The 20524-nt window shown below is 36.5% G+C and overlaps 1 protein-coding gene across 3 annotated transcripts in view; it reads left to right on the top strand.

Moving 5' to 3' along the window:
• The window catches only part of LOC150085071 (heterogeneous nuclear ribonucleoprotein U-like protein 2), a 372157-nt gene that overhangs the window by 228593 nt on the left and 123040 nt on the right, over nucleotides 1–20524 (top strand). For all 3 annotated transcript variants that reach the window (XM_090376770.1, XM_090376771.1, XM_090376772.1), the window contains one exon: nucleotides 20145–20244. In XM_090376770.1, coding sequence (XP_090232896.1) covers nucleotides 20145–20244 — 100 coding nt within the window. The remainder of the gene's footprint in view (nucleotides 1–20144; nucleotides 20245–20524) is intronic.

Here is a 20524-nt window from a genome sequence, read left to right as displayed (position 1 = left end):
ACGGAGGAAGAAATTAAAGAAGAGCTTCAGGAACAAAATGTAATAGCTGTAAAAATAATGATAAAAAAAGACAATATTCTCACACCTACCAGAAATATCATTCTTACCTTCAACAGTCCAAACCTGCCCTCATCAGTAAAAGCTGGATATCTACTTTGCCGCACTCGTCCTTTCATACCAAATCCGTTGAGATGTTATAAATGCCAAAAGTATGGCCACTCTCAAACGACATGCAGAAGCAACCCAGTTTTCCCAACTGCGGATCCTCCAATCACATTCAAAGTGATTGTGTGGCGAAAGAAATGATATGTCCCAACTGCAAAGGGAACCATCCTGCCTACTCTAAGACGTGTGAGAGGTGGAAAACAGAGAAAAAAATTGTAAAATATAAAGTTGAAAACAGAGTTAGTTATCAAGAGGCAAGAAAATTAATTGCACCCAGTATGCCTAACCGTACCTATGCCAATATTGCAAAAAAATATCAAACCATTGCCACACACCGATGTTACCGTTCCTTCAAACACTTCCATCTCTGACTGGGATCGGGCTGTCCCCTCTCAGCAAAAGTCCAGTCCCGTTAAGCACTCAGACCAAGCAAATAATACGCCTCTCACTATACCAGCAAAATCTCAATCTCCGCCAGTGAATGCCACTACTACAAATAATGAAAGTTCGACTTAAAAAAAAGATTATTCGGGACACATCGATGGAGGCAGAGTATCCATCCAAACAGGAAGATCCAATCCTGGAAATATTTGCTGAAGAAGAGATGGACACTGGTCGCCCTTCCTTTCCAAAAAGAGACAAACCAAAGCCAGAATGCCATAAGACAGCCACGTCAGATACAGCTTCTTCTTCTAAATTCAAGTAATGCCTAACATCTTGCAATGGAATTGCAGAGACTTTCGTGGAAAAAACATTGACGACATCCGTTACTTAATTAATCGCTACTCTCCAGTTGATTTCTGCCTGCAAGAAACCTATTTAACTACTCAAATTTCCATTTCTATAAAAAACTACTCGGTCTATAGACGAGATCGGAATACATCCGATTCTGCTCGTGGTGGTGTAGCTATTTTAATTAGTACAAGGATTCCAACTAGGCAAATCACTCTCCAAATCGAAGCTGTCACTGTGCGTCTGATTACTCAGACTGCATTAACTTTAGTCTCAGTTTATCTCCCACCAAATCATACTTACTCTTATAATGATCTTAAAGAACTTTTATTACAGGTACCCTCCCCTATCTGCCTGCTAGGGGATTTCAATGGCCACCACCCTTTATGGGGTTCATCTAAATTAGACAGACGCGGCCGACTGATTGAAACTTTACTGGAAAAAGAAAACCACACTCTTCTTAACAGTGGCTCGCACACCCATATACAGTTACCCAAATGGACAGACTTCTGCCATTGAACTATCGATTTGCTCCCCGATACTGTTTTCAGCTATGCAGTGGTCCACCCTGGATGATCCCATGGGCAGTGATCATTTTCCAATTGTTTGTAATCTGTTGACTACCCAACCACAATTACAACACCCCTGCAGGAAATGGCAATTCTCTAAAGCCAATTGGGCCGAATTTCAGTCAGCAATCACTCGACAAAAAAACTATTCAACTACAGCCCATAGATGAAGTTACTGATTATATTACATCCTGCCTTTTAGTTAGCCCCTCGACGTGGGCACCTGTACGTGGTGAGGGGACCTCCCAGTGACGCTGCTGGACTTCCAGACTAGCATCACTGGGATCCAACGCCCACAGCCCAGGTTCCAGACTTACATCAATGGAATCCGGCGTGTTTGCCGTAAGTCTGCGACCTGTGGAAATTCGGAAAGGGGGATCCTGGTGGTTGAGGGGGCCCAGCTTCAATACACCACTTTGGCCCCTGCTTCGACAAGACGGGTGGTCCTGGAAGGCCCGGCTAGGATCAATCGGCTAGTAGGCTCGCCTGCAAGGGTCAACCGTGTCAATGCCACTCCCCTACCCTCATGGTCTGAGGGACAGGATTCAGGCTGGCGGCGGTGCGGGTATAGTGTCTGGGTAGCCCTGGCGTTCCACTCCTGAGCGCATTTATTGCATGCCGGGTAGTGGGCGTCCCTTTGGGCTCCGTGGTGGGTGGGGAGCCCGGGCACTGAACAATTAAAAAAACTCTATGAATCCTGATAAACTTATACAACACTTCTTCAGGGCCCCAACCCGGTCCCTATCTGAAACAATTGAAAAAGAAGCAGATAGCATTATTGCTAATAAGAGGCAGCGAACCGAATTACCATCAGGGCCAGTCCCAAGGTTAGGTTAGGTTACAAACGTCATCGCCAATAAAACTAAACCAGCAACAACAACAACCCGCCTTTTAGTTGCAACTAAGTACTCAACTCCGTTATCAAATCCCCGGTCCTGACGGCATTTCAACTACTGGTGGAACGAAGAGTGCACAAAAGCAAAGAAGGAAAAAAATAAAGCATTTAATTTATTCTGTCGATCTCCAACCACAGCTAATCTAATTAGCTACAAGAACCTAAGGGCAAAGGCGCGTTACATTCAAAAGCAGGCCAAGAAAGATTCTTGGACTAGGTTCGCATCAACTATCAATAGGAACACCGACTCCAGACTAATATGGAAAAAAAATTAGGCAGCTTTCTGGGAAGTTTCCAACTGTTCCTTCCCCAATTCTCTCCTGCAATGGGCAAGAACTCTCTGCTCCTCTAGATATAGCCAATGCCTTGGGCAAAACTTTTGCTGAAATATTGGCTGCATCAAGCTACACTCCAAAATTCCAGAAAATTAAGACTGCCAACGAACAGAGACCTATCAACTTTCGAACCTCACTGTCACTTCCATATAATCAGCCTCTGCAATATTGTGAACTTTTACAGGCCATCAGAACAACACGAAACTGTGCCTCTGGGCCAGATGGCATATATTATGTCATGCTGCAGCATCTTGATGAGAAAAACTTACAACTGATTCTAATCTTTTTTAACCGGATCTTCCTGGAAAATATTTATCCAACCTCTTGGCACCACGCTACAGTTTTGGCGTTTTTGAAACCTGGAAAAGATCCCTCCAGTTCTAATAGTTACATACCAATATCTCTGTCAAGTTGCCTTGGTAAAATTCTTGAAAAAATGATCCATAGTCGACTCACTTGGATCATTGAAACTCAACATCTACTGAGTAATTGTCAACATGGCTTTCGCAAAAACAGGTCATCCCTAGATCTGATGATCAAGGCGGAATATGAAATTCGCAATGCCTTTGTGAAAAACGAACATCTTGTCATGGTCTCCATTGATATAGAGAAGGCATTTGATACTACCTGGCGGTATGGCATTCTCAGTGACCTATATAATCTTGGTCTACGAGGCAACCTACCCATATTTATTAGGAACTTCCTCAAGAGCAGATCTTTCCAGGTGAGATACCAAAATTCCCTTTCTGCGACATTCTCGCAGGAAGGAGTATAACAAGGATCAGTTTTGAGTGCAACCTTGTTTGCCCTTAAAATTGATTCCATTACAAAAGTACTCCCAAATACTGTAGAGGCTTACCTTTACGCTGACGATCTCGCTATTTCTTGCCATTCTCAGAACATGAGATCTATCGAAAGGCAATTGCAGATGTCCCTCAATAAAGTTCAAAAGTGGGCTGAGCTCAATGGATATCGTCTTTCCCCACAGAAAACAGTTGCGATCCACTTTTGCTGTCAACGCAAATTGCATGCAGATCCTGAATTTCAGATTTCAAATTCCACCATCCCGATTGCCAGCAATATGAAATTCTTGGGACTAATCCTGGACAGTAAGCTCAAGTTATAGTTATAGATCATGTTAAATTAATATGTACTGCCTGTCTTAAAAAGATCAACATGCTAAGAGCTTTATCTGCCCTCTCTTGGGGAGCAGATCGTACAACTTTGCTGCTCTTATATAGAGCACTGATTAGATCCCGTTTAGACTATGGTGCTCCAGTTTATGATTCTGCCCGAAGGAGTGTGCTACGCTGGCTGGATCCTATTCAACATATTGAACGTAATTCAACGGATTGCAATTGGTGCATACAGGACATCTCCAACTCAGTCTATACATTGAAGCTAATGAGCCCCCCTTTGCATCTTCGTAGAAAAATGTTACTACTTAAATATGCAGCCAAAATACAGACTTGCCTTTTGCATCCTATTCAACCATACCTTTTTAATCAACCACTAGTTAATCTCTATAGAAATAAACCAAGTAAAATCCAACCGGCTGGCCTACGGCTCCTTGAAATATCACAGAACTGGAATGTTCCTCTCCACAATAGGCAACAGATAAAGAATTACCCTCATCCACCATGGACCACCTTTCCTCAACTGACCTCTGATACCTATTTTCTTCAATGGGGAAAGAATTGCCTACCGGCAGTGACTGTGCAACAACTCATGCTAGCCATATTCAAACCTATGCCGACTTCTTACCGATATATACGGATGGTTCCAAATCTCTGTCAACTGTTGGAGCAGCAGCAGTGTTTCCCTCTGCTATCATATCAGCTTCTCTTCCACCTGAGTATAGCAACTTTTCAGCAGAGCTGTATGCAATACAGTTAGCTCTAGAAAATTTGACTCTACATCCATCTGCAAAATATATAGTTTATACTGACTCTCTCAGCTCAATTAAAGCAATGCAGAATACATCTCAAAAGAATCACCATATTGTAATGAAAATCAGGAGTTTGTTATTGCAGATTTATGATCATCAACAACTAGTGAAGTTTTGCTGGATTCCAGCACATTCAGGCATAAAAGGGAATGAAGTGGCTGATATATCTGCCAAAAGTCCAAGTTCAGACCTAACTTCTGTCCCTATTCCAGCGCCCGATTATAATATCTTAATTCAAGCAGCATGCCATGCACAGTGGACAGAATTATGGCATAACCAAACGAATAACAAACTTTTCCAGCTGAAACAAAACCCAAAGTTCTGGCACTCCAGCAATCAGACAGTGCGGCGGGAAGAAGTGGTACTCACACGAATGAGAATAGGACACACCCATCTGACTCACCTCCATCTACTAATGGGCGATGATCCTCCTCAGTATCCACACTGCTTAGAATATCTAACAGTCAAACACATTCTGATTGACTGTCCGCAGTATCAACAACATCGAGCTGCAATACTTCAAAATCTGGCTAATCGTTCAGAACCATTGACATTACATCATATCATTGGAGAGGACGCAAATGTTAACAAACTTTTCTGCTTTTTAAAACAAATTGGAGTGTATCATCTTTTATAAATAGGCTACAGAACTGAAACTAATTTAAACTGGATTATTTTTTAATATTCCTACGAATAGGCGCACTATAGCCATATCAGCTAATGCGCCAATAAACACCTATACCACACACACACACAAGAATTCTTTTAATTAATTTTCTTATTTTTAATTGCATTAAATTGATTTTTATTTGTGTTAAATTGATATTTATTTGTTACTCTAATGTAAAATTTTCGATTTTTTCCTTTTAATTTCTGGAGAGCATCATACGCAAGTGTTCTACTTACTGTATTGAGGTAAACTCTTATTATTTTACAAGCAGTTATTATATGTACCATTCATGATGAACCTTTCCTCCCAAGCAAAACTTAAAACATAAATAATAAATTAATCAAGCTTGGGGTTTCACACAGATTATAAAAAGACATGATTTACAGTGAAACCTCTCTAAAGCAGATACCTGTGTCCGAAGAAAAGTGACCTATCTGAGGTTGGCTGCCTTGCAGAGGTTAGTTTAGCCAGTTTTAATAATTCAGAAAAATGAAATACATCGATCTGATTACTTGCAATTTTTTAGTTGTTTATCATTGTATATGTGTTTTAAGTTGATTAACTTTTAGTAACAATTAATATAAATCACTTTGTTTAGAACATTTTATTTTCATTATATAGATAGATCACTTACTAGTTTTAATCTATATTCATCTTTTTGCTCCTATAGAATTTTTTAACAAGAAAATCCCCCCCCCCCCCTAAATTTTTGAATATAGGCCTGACACAAATATGAAGAAATTTCATTTCTACAAAAATTAGCATGCAATCAATGTCATGTCTAGGAAAGTTTCAACCAGTATTCCAAGATAACACCTTTATACACAAACTAGCTTTTTTTGTGCCTTCTTAAACGACCAATTTCTCACTGCTAAGTGAAAATAGTATTAATCATATAGTGCCATAAAGCCACAGGCTTTTGCTGCACCAGCCAAAAAAAGAAGGAAAAAAAGTCGATAAGATAAATTATGTGCATCTCTTCTCACATAGGGGTAACTATCCAGTTTAACTTTGACATTCTCTGAATTTGTTCAATATTACCGCTCCTAGTTCTGAAATTCTTTATAACAGGGGTCCCCCTCCCCTTCCCCAAGGTGCCTGGTCATCAAGCCCTGTAAGCTCACATAATTGAAGTCTTTGCTCATGGGGGTTGCTGTTCCCCAAGTGTAGGATCCTGTAATTTGCTGCATTAAAACATAGCTGCCACTTTTCTGACCATTCTTGAAGCCTGTTCAAGTCACCTTGAACTATTCTAAATATCTTTACATTATTTGCAAATTTTGACCTCAAGACTTTATCCCATCATCGATGTCATTTATGAAATCAGAAACAGCAATGGTCCAAGAACTGATCCTTGGGGGACCTGATTTCTGACTTTACATCAGTCTGAAGAATATACATTAATCACAATCTTCTGCCTTCTGCTCTGCAGCCACTGTGCAATCCATTTTAGAATTTTTTCAGTAATCCCAACATGTTCCAACTTATGCAGTAAACTCTCCTGAGGAACCGAGTGAAAGCCTTGCTAAAATCCGAATAAACTCTGCAATTGTTTCCTACCTCCAGCTCATGAGTAACTATGTCAAAATAGCCTATTAAGTTAGATAAACATGATCCCTCAACAAAATCATGTTCATGTTCAGTGCCTTTCAAAAAACCCACATCTTTTTAAATTAATCGTTGCCTCTAAGATTTTCCCTACCAGTGAAGTCAGACTGACCAGTGTGTAGTTATGTATTGGTGATAAGTTGGTACTTCTCCAATCCAAGGGAATCTCTCCTGAGTCCTATGATACCCTCATAATTAACCCCAATGGTTCAATACATTCTCTGGCCACCTCCATTAGAATTACATGATATATGTCATCAACTCTGGGAACCTTATTTGCTTTTAGGCTTAAAAGTTCTGATAAACAGATATGTGTAAATTTCAAAATCACTAATTTCACACAGCTCAGTCTCACCTGTACAGTCTCTCTTCAGTATGAAGGATCTTTGTAAATATCGACGTGAAGTACCTATTCAGTTCGTCAGGCGGGTTATTTAAGAATTTCCCTTGACTTATTTAAGACACGTGACAAATCAGATTTGTTTTCTTTTTATTCACACACATGGAAAAACTCCTTGGTCCCCATTCTCTGTTCTCTAAGCCAGTGCTTTCTCATTCTCAGCCTTTGCCTCTAACTTATCTGTGGTAATCTTACAGCCAGTGGTTTTCAACCTTTTTTTTTTTTTTTAAATAAAGGCACCCCTAAGTAATTCATTTTATTTTGTGGCACCCCTACTCAATTTTCTGCCTGTTAGATTCCACATTCTCTCTCTCTCTCTCTCTCTATACTTATATATATATACTACTTATATATATATATATATATATATATATATATATAAGTAATAATTTTATTCTTTATATAGAGGTACAAAATAAATGTCAATTATAAATTGCCAGAAATTTAAAAAGATACTGTACACTTTTTATAGTGAAATAAATATAAATTTAAAAAAAAAAAAAGTTAAGTAACTGAAAGCAAAATTACTTGGCACCCCTAGAATGTTGTTGCGCCATCCTAGTTGAAAACCACTGCCTTAACCTTTTTACTAATGCAACTTCTTTTTTTTTTTTTATCTTCCAATTAAATACTGCATGATCACTATTTGCCAGCAGTTCCAATACTTTAAGCCCCACGATGTCATCTGATTTGTTAGTAATGATGAAATCAAGAATATTTCTATCCCTAGTATTTTCTTTAACATGCTGGTACAAATAATAATCTAGTTTATTTAAAAATTTTGCTTTGCATGATGAGTTTCTCTCCCACTTTTTTTAATCAGTTAGTGGTAGCTAGAAGCCGCCCATAATAAGACACTTGCTTGCCTTATTCCACCTATATGTAAAGACTCTTGTCATATTGTTCACAATCTTCTGGTCTGGAAGCAATTGATGATGACCAGAAGCAACAATTAATGATGTTACCAACAGACTGTCAGATTTTTGGGATAAAGAGATCATTATTATTCAAGTAGGAGCTAGCGAAAGCAAACAAACATGACCTGATGATTACTTGGATAAATATAGGACCGTGCTGAAAATATGTTGGACGTTAGGTTGGAATGTATGTGTCTGCAATTCTGCTGAAACACAATAGGAGGGATTAAAAGCTGAAAGCCTTGTGGATTAAGTCAAGACTTCAGGAAAAGTCTGCGCAGCCATAGACAGGAAATTCATATCAGCATGGCATGGCAGGCATAAGCAGAAGGTCCTGGTCCACCTGTCTTTATTATGAAAAATATTCTCAATAATAGTCTCTCAATACAACTAAATCTTCAAATAGAGTAGTATACACTTCACTGTTCTGTACTGGAACCTGAATCATGAGAGCATCACTTTGTAGGTCATCAAATTCCTGGTGAGCTCACAGTTATATTTGTTTTATGGCAAGCACCCATTTCTTCAGTGACTCAAATTCTTGTAATGCACCAATTTTTAAGTTGAGATTGGTACACTCCTTACATCTGGTGCAAAGAAAAGAATAGTCAGCTGAGCTTGTTTTGTCTGCTAGACCTATCTCTAGAATACATGCCACAGGCTATACAAGTGACAAACACACAACTCAGTGGTCATGCATGCAGGCATTTTTTTTTGCCCAAGTCCTGATGTCCTTCTAATTTGTATTGAAAATGGATCTTGTAACAACCTCTATTTAGGTAAAATTTGAACTTAAGAAAAATTACAAAGTTATATTTAGATTATATGGCAGGATTTTAAATTAAAAAACTATTACAGAAATTAAACTTTTATCAAAACATCATCCACTAGTGAAGTTAATGAAAAGAATTTAAGTTAGTAGAAATACTTTAGCAAAGTTAAGGATTAAATTTACAAAATATTGTAGAAATTAATTTCACAAAATGACTGGAAAATAAAATTAACAGAATTACTGAAATGAGTTTTAAAATTTACAGTAATTAAATTTAAACAAAATTCAAGCAAGAATTTTGTCTACCAGACACCTAATGTTACCCCTTCAGTTAAGCTGCCGGAGCCAACGTAAGACCTATCTGCTCTTTTTGATTGCCTGCAGTACAGTAGAGTAGAGTATGGGAAAATTGTTATCCTCCCAGTCAAAAAGCCTGATGCCACCATTACAGAAACAGTTATGAGAATATTGAACATACAGCAATATCGAGATTGATAGTATAAACCAGAGTTATGATGCTCAGTGCGTTCTATGTTGATTTTGATATTTGTAGAAAAATAAGAGAAATTTACCTCAATATGTATAATATTGAGGTAAATTTCTCTTATTCTTCTAAAAATAGCAATATTGCAACATTGAATTTCAAATTTGCACATGATACTAATTTGAAAGCACTCCCAAGTTATAAAGAATACGTTCAAGTTTTTATTTACTAATCAGTAAATGTGTGCAATGCAGTAGATGGCAGCATAACCGCAAAGCTGTAATCATGGATAAATCTCATCCTCTTGGTTTGCCATCAACCAGTATTTAGTTACAAAGGTATGATACAAATCTGAAAGCATTTCCAAGTGATAGAGGATATATTCAAGTTTTTATTCACCAGTCAGATGCTATGGAATGCCTTAAACTGCCATAGTTCCCCCCCCCCCTTTTTAAGATCTAACTCAATTGATCACAAACTATGGGGTGCGACCCCCAGAGGGGCCACGGCAATTTTTAAATAAAATTAATTATTGTGTACATAAAGGCTAAAAAACCTATTGTTAAAATTATTTTTTCAATATGTAGGTGTAGAGACCTTAGTTTGTTATTTATTTATTTGGTTTTTAGGAGCATTAGGAACTAAGGCCATATTGCTCGGGGATATGCGGTGGTCATTCCCTGACCTTTCCGCATCCTCCGTATTTGGTGGTGACGGGCTCGAACCCCGGTCTAATCAAGAAGCGTGTGCTACACACTGCTGCTCCTTCCCACCTGGCTACGGAGGCGCCTATAGTAGAGACCTTACTACTCGAACGAAGTCTGAGATACGAATGAACCCTATTGCCACTCTTTATTTTTAGGGTGGTTTCACGTGCAATACATATTGTCCTTGTGAGTAATACGCCCTAATTTGCTCATTGGCTATAGATACACAGAAAGCAGCTGGCTAGTGTGTGTAATGCGTTACGAAAAACTGACTAACCAAAGCATGAAACCTATTAAATGAAAAAGACAGACACTAAACATCCAGAGATAATGAAAAATACTGAATCCTTTTCAAAAGAGACACTGACGCCATACAAAGTCTGAAATCTTTCATGAAGAAACACTGCAGTTCCTTGTAAAGCTTTAAGAGAATCGTTGCAAGTTTCATATTTAATAGGAAAAATTTGAAATCACATACTATTGCTGAATCTCTTGTTTTCCCTGCTGCTATAAAAAATGCAATTATGCATGGAGAAAAGTACAGCAACGATTTAAATACTATCCCTCTATCCAGAGCCACAACAGTCTCGCAGCATATTACAGTTATTGCGGACAACATAAAATTCAGTTTATTAAATCGATTGAGAGAAAGTCAATTTTTACAACGCAGTTAGATGAATTCACATATATTTAAAACTTTGCTTCATCTGACATATACAACTTATTGTATATGTCAGATGAGGAAGATACTTTGGAGGATTTTCTATTTTGCAAAGCTTTGGAAAGAAGAACGACGAGCAAGAAGATTTTTGATATTATAAATATTTTCTTTGAAACAAACAATCTAACATGGAACAACTGCTTTGTGATTTGTACCAATGGTGCGGTTGTATTAACAGGATAAAATAAAGGTTTAAAAGGCAAAGTAAAGGAAATTTCTATAAATAGTTTTGAATGATTGCATTATACATAGGGAAGCATTTGTAACAAAGGAAATGCAAACTGATTTGCACGAAGTTTTGAAAGATGTGATAAGCTTTATTAAAAAGTAGATGCTTAAATAGCAGACTTTTCACAATGCTTTGTAATGAAATTAAATTTTCTGTTTATACTCCGGTACGGCAACTAAGTCAGTAAAGTTTACAATAAATCGTCAATACAAATATTTATCGTATTTAGTAGTCATGGGCTTGAACTCCGGTCCACTCGAGAAATGTGTGCTATGCATATTTGCTCCTGACTAGCTACGTCAGACCAGCAAGTGCTTCTTTTATATACGAAAGTTGAGGTGGTTGTCCAGTGGTAAAGTGTTGCTTCTTCTTTTTTTACTTCAAACGTGAAGTGTTTCTGTTTTTATCGGATAAAAATAAGAACCTTGTTCAATTGTTTACAAATCAAAAATGGCTTGGAAAACTTAGTTCCCTTGTTGATATATTTGATTTTAATACTCAGTGACAAAATAGAAACTTTCAAAGGGAAGCTTAATCTTTGGAATACTGAATTTGAGCATTATAATACTGAAATTTTCCCATGCTTTTCTGATTTTATCTATCTATCTGTGTTCGACTTAATACAGCAGATCGTCGCCTTGTCTTTCCCATTTTCCAAAATCACTGGATGTGGGCATCTTCAGCTTTCAAAATTCTTTTTCTCATTGCTGATAGTGCACCTTCCTTCCATGTTTTTCTAGGGCATCCTCGCCTTCACTTCCCTTGTGGTATCCACTCATATAATTTTAGGCCATCTCACTTCATCCATGTACAGCAGATGTCCAAACCATCTCAACCCCCTATTTTCTATTCATTCTATAATATCTGATTTTGTTATAATATTGACATTTTACAATTTAAGGATATCATTGCCATCCACCTAACAATGGTAATTAAGAATTTTTCCAAATGATTTTATGTATCTCCAGGGGAAAAAAAGTTGTATCGGATTCGTGATCCCTTTGCTTTTGAAATTTCATGTCCCGAAATTACCATTGAGCAAAAGGAAGATCTTATCGAACTGTCATCTGACGAAGCAATAAATGCTCGTTTCAAGACTACAACTTGTGAAAATTTTGTGAAAATCAGCCAAAAAAAAAAAAAAAAAATCCTTTCCATTTCACCCATCCGGTGACTCCAAATGTTTGTCTAGTTCAGCCTTAAAATTTAAGCTATCAACTTCCACATCAATCTACTAAAAGCAATCTACTATCCGTCAACTAAAGGCAAACTTCTGCAAATCTATTCTACAACTGTCTTTCCTCAACTAATCATTTGCCTCAACTAATGCTAAAGCTAGATCTCAGTATTTTGGGAACCACTGAGCTAGTGTATAATCTAGCTGCCGCTACTCTGCAAACTATTGACTGGAGGGAGTCTGAGTAATAAGTATACAGGAGGGATTGTCTAGGTCAAGTCATGCCAAGGAACTGGGTATATCCTTGCTGCGTGCATGTATACGACAATTTTATTACTTCACACATGTCCCTCCCACTTTATCCACTGAATGTATCATGAATAGTCACATTAATAGAACTAACTTATTTGCAAAAGGATTTAACAATCCCAAAAATTTCACTTACAGTCAGTGAAGTCGCTTACTTTTTCTGATAGAATTCCAATTACCAGTTATCTCAACCATGGCTCGTCTGGCTCCTAATTATTTTCTGTATGATTTCTTTTGCTTCAAATTTCTCGTGCATACATTTACTGAGATGTTTGTTGTCAAATTCTTTGACAACAAACATCCCAGTAAATTTGCAATCCCTTCTTTTCTGGCTTAAAAGTCAGTTGCTTCTATCATTCTCCACTAATCACTTGGAACTCTGATTCCTTTCACTGAAACTCAACAGTTTAAAACTGTCAGATAACCTTCTCCAGATGACTCCAGTTTTCTTGTCACAAAGAACAAGCTTGTCAAGATTCTGAGACGTTTGCTATTACTAATGGCTTCACAGAAATTGTTCATTTACCTTAGTGACATAAATAAATACGAGTATACCAATTGGAGTAAGGCACAATGCTGCTGAATTGATATTTCAAATAAAATATCAAAATTTAAAGAATATATCAAGAATACCAGACAATCCTAACTAGGGTTTCCAAATTCTCCACATTTTTTAATCTTCAAGAACTGGGAATAGGAAAAATTGCAGTTCCTGGGAATTCATGAAAATTTTATTTTATTGATTAAATATTTGCTGTTTCTTTGATAAGAATTTTTCTTTATTCTTGTAAAAATAACACTATAATAATGAACTGTACATTGTGGTATATAAGTAAAAAACTAAAATTTAAAGAGATTTAGATATTAAAAAATACGACTCAAAGTTTGATGAAAACAGAAAATTTTATTATATATTTGTAGATGGGTAGCATTCGGATAGGCAACATTATTCTATACATTTAATCAAAAACACTAAGTTTGAGATAACCATAAAAGAAACTTAAGTAAACACTAATACTGAAACAAAACAAGTAATAAGAAAAACTAATATTAGCACTGATCATTTACAATTATTGTTAAAATGAAATTAAAAAAAAAAAACACTTCATTAATTGCTTGGTCAGAAAGCCTGCATCTTTGCTTAGTTACCAATAAGCCTGAAGTAGGAAAATTGCTTTCATTTTGGGTTGATATAGGTCTCATTATTAGCAGTGCATCTAATAAAACAAATTTCATTATAAATAAAGGATAATATACAAACTCATCGCTGTATACCTACAATTTGGCTGAATGCTTCCAGGGTCAACCACCTAAATTAAAAGGAAAAACAAAGATAAGCAGTTCTGATTTTGTAATGATTAATATGCAATATGGCAAAATTAATTTTGAGGTTATATAATTAATAATAGAATTTAGGATTATATAAAATATAATAATTTTAAAAATTTATATAATGCATAGTAGACATTGATCATTGTTGACCCGATAGAAAACGAAGGATATGAAGTTAAATACTAAAGCAAGAATAAAGCATGTGGTAAAAGCAGAGTTACCAAATCCAAGCATAAGAACCATGTATTGGACCTTACTTTAGCCAAAAATTTCTTCCATCTGCATTAAAAGTTCAACACTGATATAACTACTATCAAAGCCTTGTGTAATAAACTGGTTTATAATTATTTCCCGATCTAAAATATCACTTCAGAAGGTCTATAAATATCATAAATTTCAAAAAAACTGTTTCCTGCACTAATTTAGTAATATACAGAATTTATGGGATAGTGCCATTGCAGTGGCAATATATACGCTACATCTATAATGTAATATATATACCGTATTATTTTGTTAAATGTATGTATTAGTTAATGGGGAATATTATTGTAAAAGACATCTAGATAAAACTATGGTGAATGCACAGGTGAAACAATATACAAAAATTCATCACTGTATACCTACAATACCTACCTAAAATAATGCATTTTTGTTTCAGAACAGGTTCTAGATCTATGCATCATCATCATCATCATCATCAGCCATTTTCAATCCACTGCAGGATGAAGGCCTCTCCAGCAACTTTCCAGTTCCTTCTGTTTTGTGCACTGGCCATCCATTTACTACTCAAAAACTCATGAATTTCATCTATCCATCTCCGCCTTTGTCTTCCAGGTTTTCTTCTAGCTCCTCTTGGGTACCATTCTGTTATTTTCTTAGTCCATCTGTCATCATGTCTTCGAGCTATGTGTCCTGCCCAAGACCATTTTAGTTCTTTAGTTTTGATAAGAATGTCCTTTACTTGAGTTTGCTGCCTAATCCATGTGTTTCTCTTCTTATCTAACAGTCTGATTCCCAATATAATTCGTTCCATTCTTCGCTGTGTAGTTCTTAGCTTCTCTTCCATTCTTTTGGTGAGTGCCCAAGTTTCACTTCCATAAGTCATGGTGGGGAGTATACATTGATTCATTATTTTACGTTTCAGACAAACTGGGATATTGCTCTTCAGTATGTGACTATATTTCCTGAATGCTATCTATCCAAAATTTATTCTTCTCTTGACTTCCAGCCATTTATCATTATTACAGCTAATAACTTGTCCCAGATAAGTATATGACTCCACCTTTTCAATTACTGCTCCTTCAATCATTATTTCCCTTTCCTTGGCATACTTGTTCATCATTACTTTTGTTTTAGCCATATTCATCTTTAGTCCAAAATCCTTACTAACTATGCATAACTGATTAAGATTTTCCTCTAATTCTTTGGGATCGTGGCTTATGACCACAATGTCATCTGCAAATCGTAAATGGTTTAGGTACTCTCCGTTCACATTGACTCCTTTCTGCGACCAGTCTAATCTTCTGAAAGATTCCTCAAAGGCAGCAGTAAACAGCTTTGGAGATAGTGTCTCCTTGTCGAACTCCTTTCTCGATTTTAAATTTGCTACTGTCTTTGTCTAGTCTAATAAAGGATGTAGCACTCTCATATATTTTCTTCAAAATCATAATATATGGAGTATCTATGCCTTGTCTTTCCAGTGCCCGAAACATTGCCTTATGCTGTATGGAGTCAAATGCCTTTTCATAATCCACAAATGCCAGGCATAATGGTGTTTTATATTCATTTGCTTTCTCCATTAGCTGTGATATTACGTGAAGGTGATCCATAGTTGAAAATCCTGTCCTAAAGCCAGCTTGCTCTTTCGGTTGATTCTCATCAAGTATTCTTTCTAATCTGTTAGTAATGACCCTTGTGAACAACTTGTAGATATGGGATAACAAGCTAATTGGTCTACAATTTCCAATTTCTGATTTATCTCCTTTCTTATGCAGCAAAACTATGATTGCATTATTCCACTGCTTAGGCATCACCCCTTTTCTAATGCACTTTGTGAAGAGCCTTGCCAGTTTTTGTGTTATGTCTCTTCCTCCCAATTTTAACAACTCTACAGTAACTTCATCTTCCCCCGGGGCTTTCCGATTCTTCATTTTCTTCAATGCATGTTCTACCTCATCAGGAAGAATATCGGGTATATCGTATGTGTTGCTACTTTGCAATCCATCTTTCCCACTGCTGGTATCATTCCCTCGCTCCTTGTATAATTCTCTATAGTAGTCTTCTGCTATTTGAATTATGTCTTCTCTGCTGTTTATAAGTACACCATCGCTATTCTTCAGTTTCAGTATCATTTGTCTTTCTGTATTACTGCTCATGGCTGCTGATTTAAATCCTTCGTTTTCCCTTAATGCTTGTTCTACTTTTCTTGTGTTAAATCTTCTTATGTCCTCTCTGAGTCTCTTTCTAATGGCTTTGCATAACTCAGTATACTCAATTTTCTCCCTGTTAGTGTTTTTCTTGCTCTTCATTTGTCGTCTTTGGTTCATCATGACAAGTGTTTCTTGACTAATTTTTTCTTCTTTGGATTTCTGTTTCCCTATAGGTTTCTTGGGCTTTATCACTTTCAGAAAGTTGTAATATTCCTCGTTGATATCTTGGTCCTTAGCAGTCTGCAGAAGCTCAAACTTGTTAAGTTCCAGTACATACTGCTTTTTCTCCTCCTCTGTTATTTCAAAGACCTTTGTATTATTTACTCGAGTCAGTTTTTTTCTTTCCTTTCCTGCATCTATATCAAGTGTACATCTTACCATTCTGTGATCACTTCCAACATTTACCTTATTCAGGACGGTAACATCATTCACAATATATCTTCTGTTAGTGAGGATGAAGTCGATTTCATTAGTTGTTAATCCATTTGGACTGTTCCATGTCCACTTTCTGTTCACCCTTTTCTTGAAAAAAGTGTTCATTACTGACATTCCTTGAGATTCTGCAAATTCCATAAGTCTTTCACCTCTTTTATTTCTTTCACCAATTCCAAAATTTCCTATGGTTCCTCTTTCTGCGCTGTTTTGCCTTTTTCCAACCTTAGCATTGAAGTCCCCCATAATAATAGTGTAGTGGGTTTTCTGCTCATCTAGAAGACTCAATTTCAGTGTACATTTCTTCAACCTCTTCATCATCATGGCTCGATGTTGGTGCATAAATCATTATAATCTTTAGCTTGTACCTCTTAGAAATCTTGAGTCTTGACACCCTTGGTGATGTACTTTTGAATTCCAAAATGTTGTTTTTAAAATCTTTATGGACCAGAAAGCCAACTCCACCTTCACCCCTTTCACTGTTTCCATTGGTGTACAGCAGATTTCCACTTGATAAACTTATAAGTGATTCATTTCTTCTTCTTGTTTCAGCCAAACCGATGATATTCCAATTCACATTTTCTAATTCCTTTTCCAGCTCTAATATCCTGTCTTCACCGATGAGTGATTGTACGTTATAACAGGCCAAGTTCAATTTCCGTGCATGGCAGCCTGGTCGTACCCAGAGATTCTTAGCACCCTCTGCTTCCACTCTGATCCTCTCGCTGCCGTAAGAGGGAGGGTGAAAGCTGCTGGGGACTGAGGGCCATTTGTATTGTTGTGCTCTCATTGCTGGAGGGTTTGGGCTTTTCCTCTTCATGCTGACCAGGCGTCTTGAAGAGAACCACTCTACACGTTCGTTGCCACCTAAGTGACGTAACAGGGCTTACCATCGAGAAGGTGTGCATGGGTGGATTTTAGGGAGGCAGGCCAACCGGACTTCTCCTAAATCTTCTGTAATAGAGAGATATTGGATCCATCAGTGTTTTAGGCTGAGTGTCTGATAACACACAGGATACCTGTTCCCCTCTAAGCCCCTAAGATCCACGTGATGTAATACAAAAATGTATAAACAACATTATATAGTTATAAAATAGTATTGATAATTGCCTATTGCTACAGATATATAAAAAAATTTTTCATCAATAATTATCATGAAAATTTCTTTAGCAATAAGCTTCTAAATCCTAAATGTATAGGCCATGGGAAATTAAGATAACGAAGTAAGGCTAGCTTAAAGACCAGTATTGTATTAACAATAATACCTATATGTAAAAAACACCAGTATTTAAGAAAATCGAACTATTGGAAACTAATATAATGTGTACACTACACACTATGCTTTCTTGGTGTATTATGGTCAGAAAAACTTTATTCTTTGTAAAAATTTTATTTATTCTTTGGTATTCCCCATTGCTATTCTTTGGTATTCCCCATTGCTCTACATTATATCATATTTATTATTTTTTTCTTTTTTATTATCGTTGTATGTATATACAAGTACATCACCCCACTAAAGTTAACGCATAATTGACTTGCAAATTCAGCTTAGGATCCTACTATAGGCACGATCTTGCAATCCTGGGCTTACCCGACCTTTACCTTATATCTTGCAGCTATCTTATACTCTTCACTCTTATTTCTCTGAAATTATTGGACAATCCAAGGATGTAGGAGAAACTACTTCTAAGTATACTACTGTATCTTCGTCTTCTTGGAGTTCAGGTACCGTCATTCCTACTCTCTATTAGCCATTTAGACCACCTCGCTACTGCCAAATTTTATTGTGCCTGAACTTAATATATAAATTATTGGCTAATTTCCTGCATATATCAACACACTTTTCACCACATCCAACACACAGGGGTCACCACCTTCCAGTCACTAGATGGCCACCTATTATACACAACTCCATTTTTTGGGTAATGTAAGGTCCACATGTGGTTCTTTTGCTTGGAATAATGGATGGTGACACAAAACAGATTTTAAAATCATAGGAGCAGGAGATGAATGACATCTGTTAGTCACAGTTATCCGATTATGACTTGCACAAGCAGAAATTCTCTGGAATTCCGATCCAGAAGATGATGAACTACATCTGAATTCCAGGTACATATGTTTAGTCAGAGACAACCACAGATGGTCAGAGGAATACACACAAGATAGAAAGAATACAAGAACACCGAATTTTATAGTGATGATTTTATACCCTTCCACAAGAATATTCACTTATGGCGACCCTAAAAATACTATTACATGAAGAAAAGAAGTAATGACCAGTCTGATTTTTTACGACTTTTTCGAATTATTTTGCCATTTTTATAAACTTGTTTTGATTTTTGAAATAATTTCACTCTACTATTACATAACCAAGCTAAAACAAGAAATTATTTAAAAGCATTTACATACAATGCTTTCATTTTTAAGAATTTTCAAAATTTTGAAAAAATTTGGGTGGAGGGTAAACTCACTCCTCAGGGCCTGTACAGTGCTTATAAACTCACTCGTGAAAAGGTTGAGGAATAAACCATAAAATTCAAAATTAGTTCTGTGAATATGTGCCAGAGTTAAAAACAGTTCATGGCAACTCCCCACCCACTCAACAGATGATGTCACAATTCTCAGCCACACTGTTACCGTCTTTCTTCATTCCTGCCCTGAAACATTTTTTTAAATGACAGTATCTGCCCTGGTTTCTCTTGTCCTTGTCCACCACACAGTTCCTGTGAAGCCTGCACAAATACATGTTCTTCTGTACACTCCTAAAAAATCCTTGACAACTATTACAACTAGCAGCTCCATAATGTTTACCTGTCACCCAGTCTTCACAGATGGCACACAACTGACTAATGGCTTGCGAACTAGGTTGTTGATGAAGGGTTATTTCAGAACCACTTAGAAAAAAAGCAAAAGAAAAAAAATTCTTAAAGTATGTTTTTAACATAAAATAAATGAATACAATTCGTAATAACAAATTCGATTATAAATTTTCAGTTTATACTCTATGACAACAAGGTTATGCATTTATAAGCTAGGGGGTGAGGAGCTAAAAGTGATTTAAAATGAAAAAGGCACTGTTGGGACTCAATCTGACATGAAATTTTCCATGTAGTGTAAAGAATTGGTTAGGAAGGCACATGTTGTTCTGGCTATGATTTATATGGGTCTCTCCTAACCTGTCAGTTAGGTGGTGGTTTTTTTTTTTTTTTTACATTTGAGGATGCAACGACTGCCTGGTTAATTAATTTCTAATTGTCTAAGACTGATATCTAATAATTGTAAGCTGCTTTAACTTTTTTAATTTGTATTATAGGTAATAAAACATCTTGATGTTCGTCATCTACCTGCCGAGGAAATGAATCCCCATGTTGTTAGAATAGGCTTTTCTCTTGAAAGTACAACAATGCAGTTAGGTAAGTGTACTTTATTCTTTAGTCAAGGACCTATTTCCCACTTCCAAAAACTATAGAAAATAAATATCACAAAATATTGGAAAAAATGTCTGTTTATATACAGTTATCAGACCCCCCCCCCCCAAATAGCTTTTTTTGGCTGTTTACCATACAAAAATAATTAATTATAATCATTAATAATATAACTGTTAGATTAAGTAGATTTTACAAATATAAAATTAGCTTTGTGAAAACCATTATTGATAATTTTAATAAATTTTATAAACTGCAGAAGGAACAA

The sequence above is a fragment of the Mastigoproctus giganteus genome, chromosome 6 (genome assembly GCF_048544385.1).
Source record: "Mastigoproctus giganteus isolate SK-2022 chromosome 6, ASM4854438v1, whole genome shotgun sequence".
Classification (NCBI taxonomy): domain Eukaryota; kingdom Metazoa; phylum Arthropoda; class Arachnida; order Uropygi; family Thelyphonidae; genus Mastigoproctus; species Mastigoproctus giganteus.
This window is presented reverse-complemented; position numbering and strand designations above follow the sequence as displayed.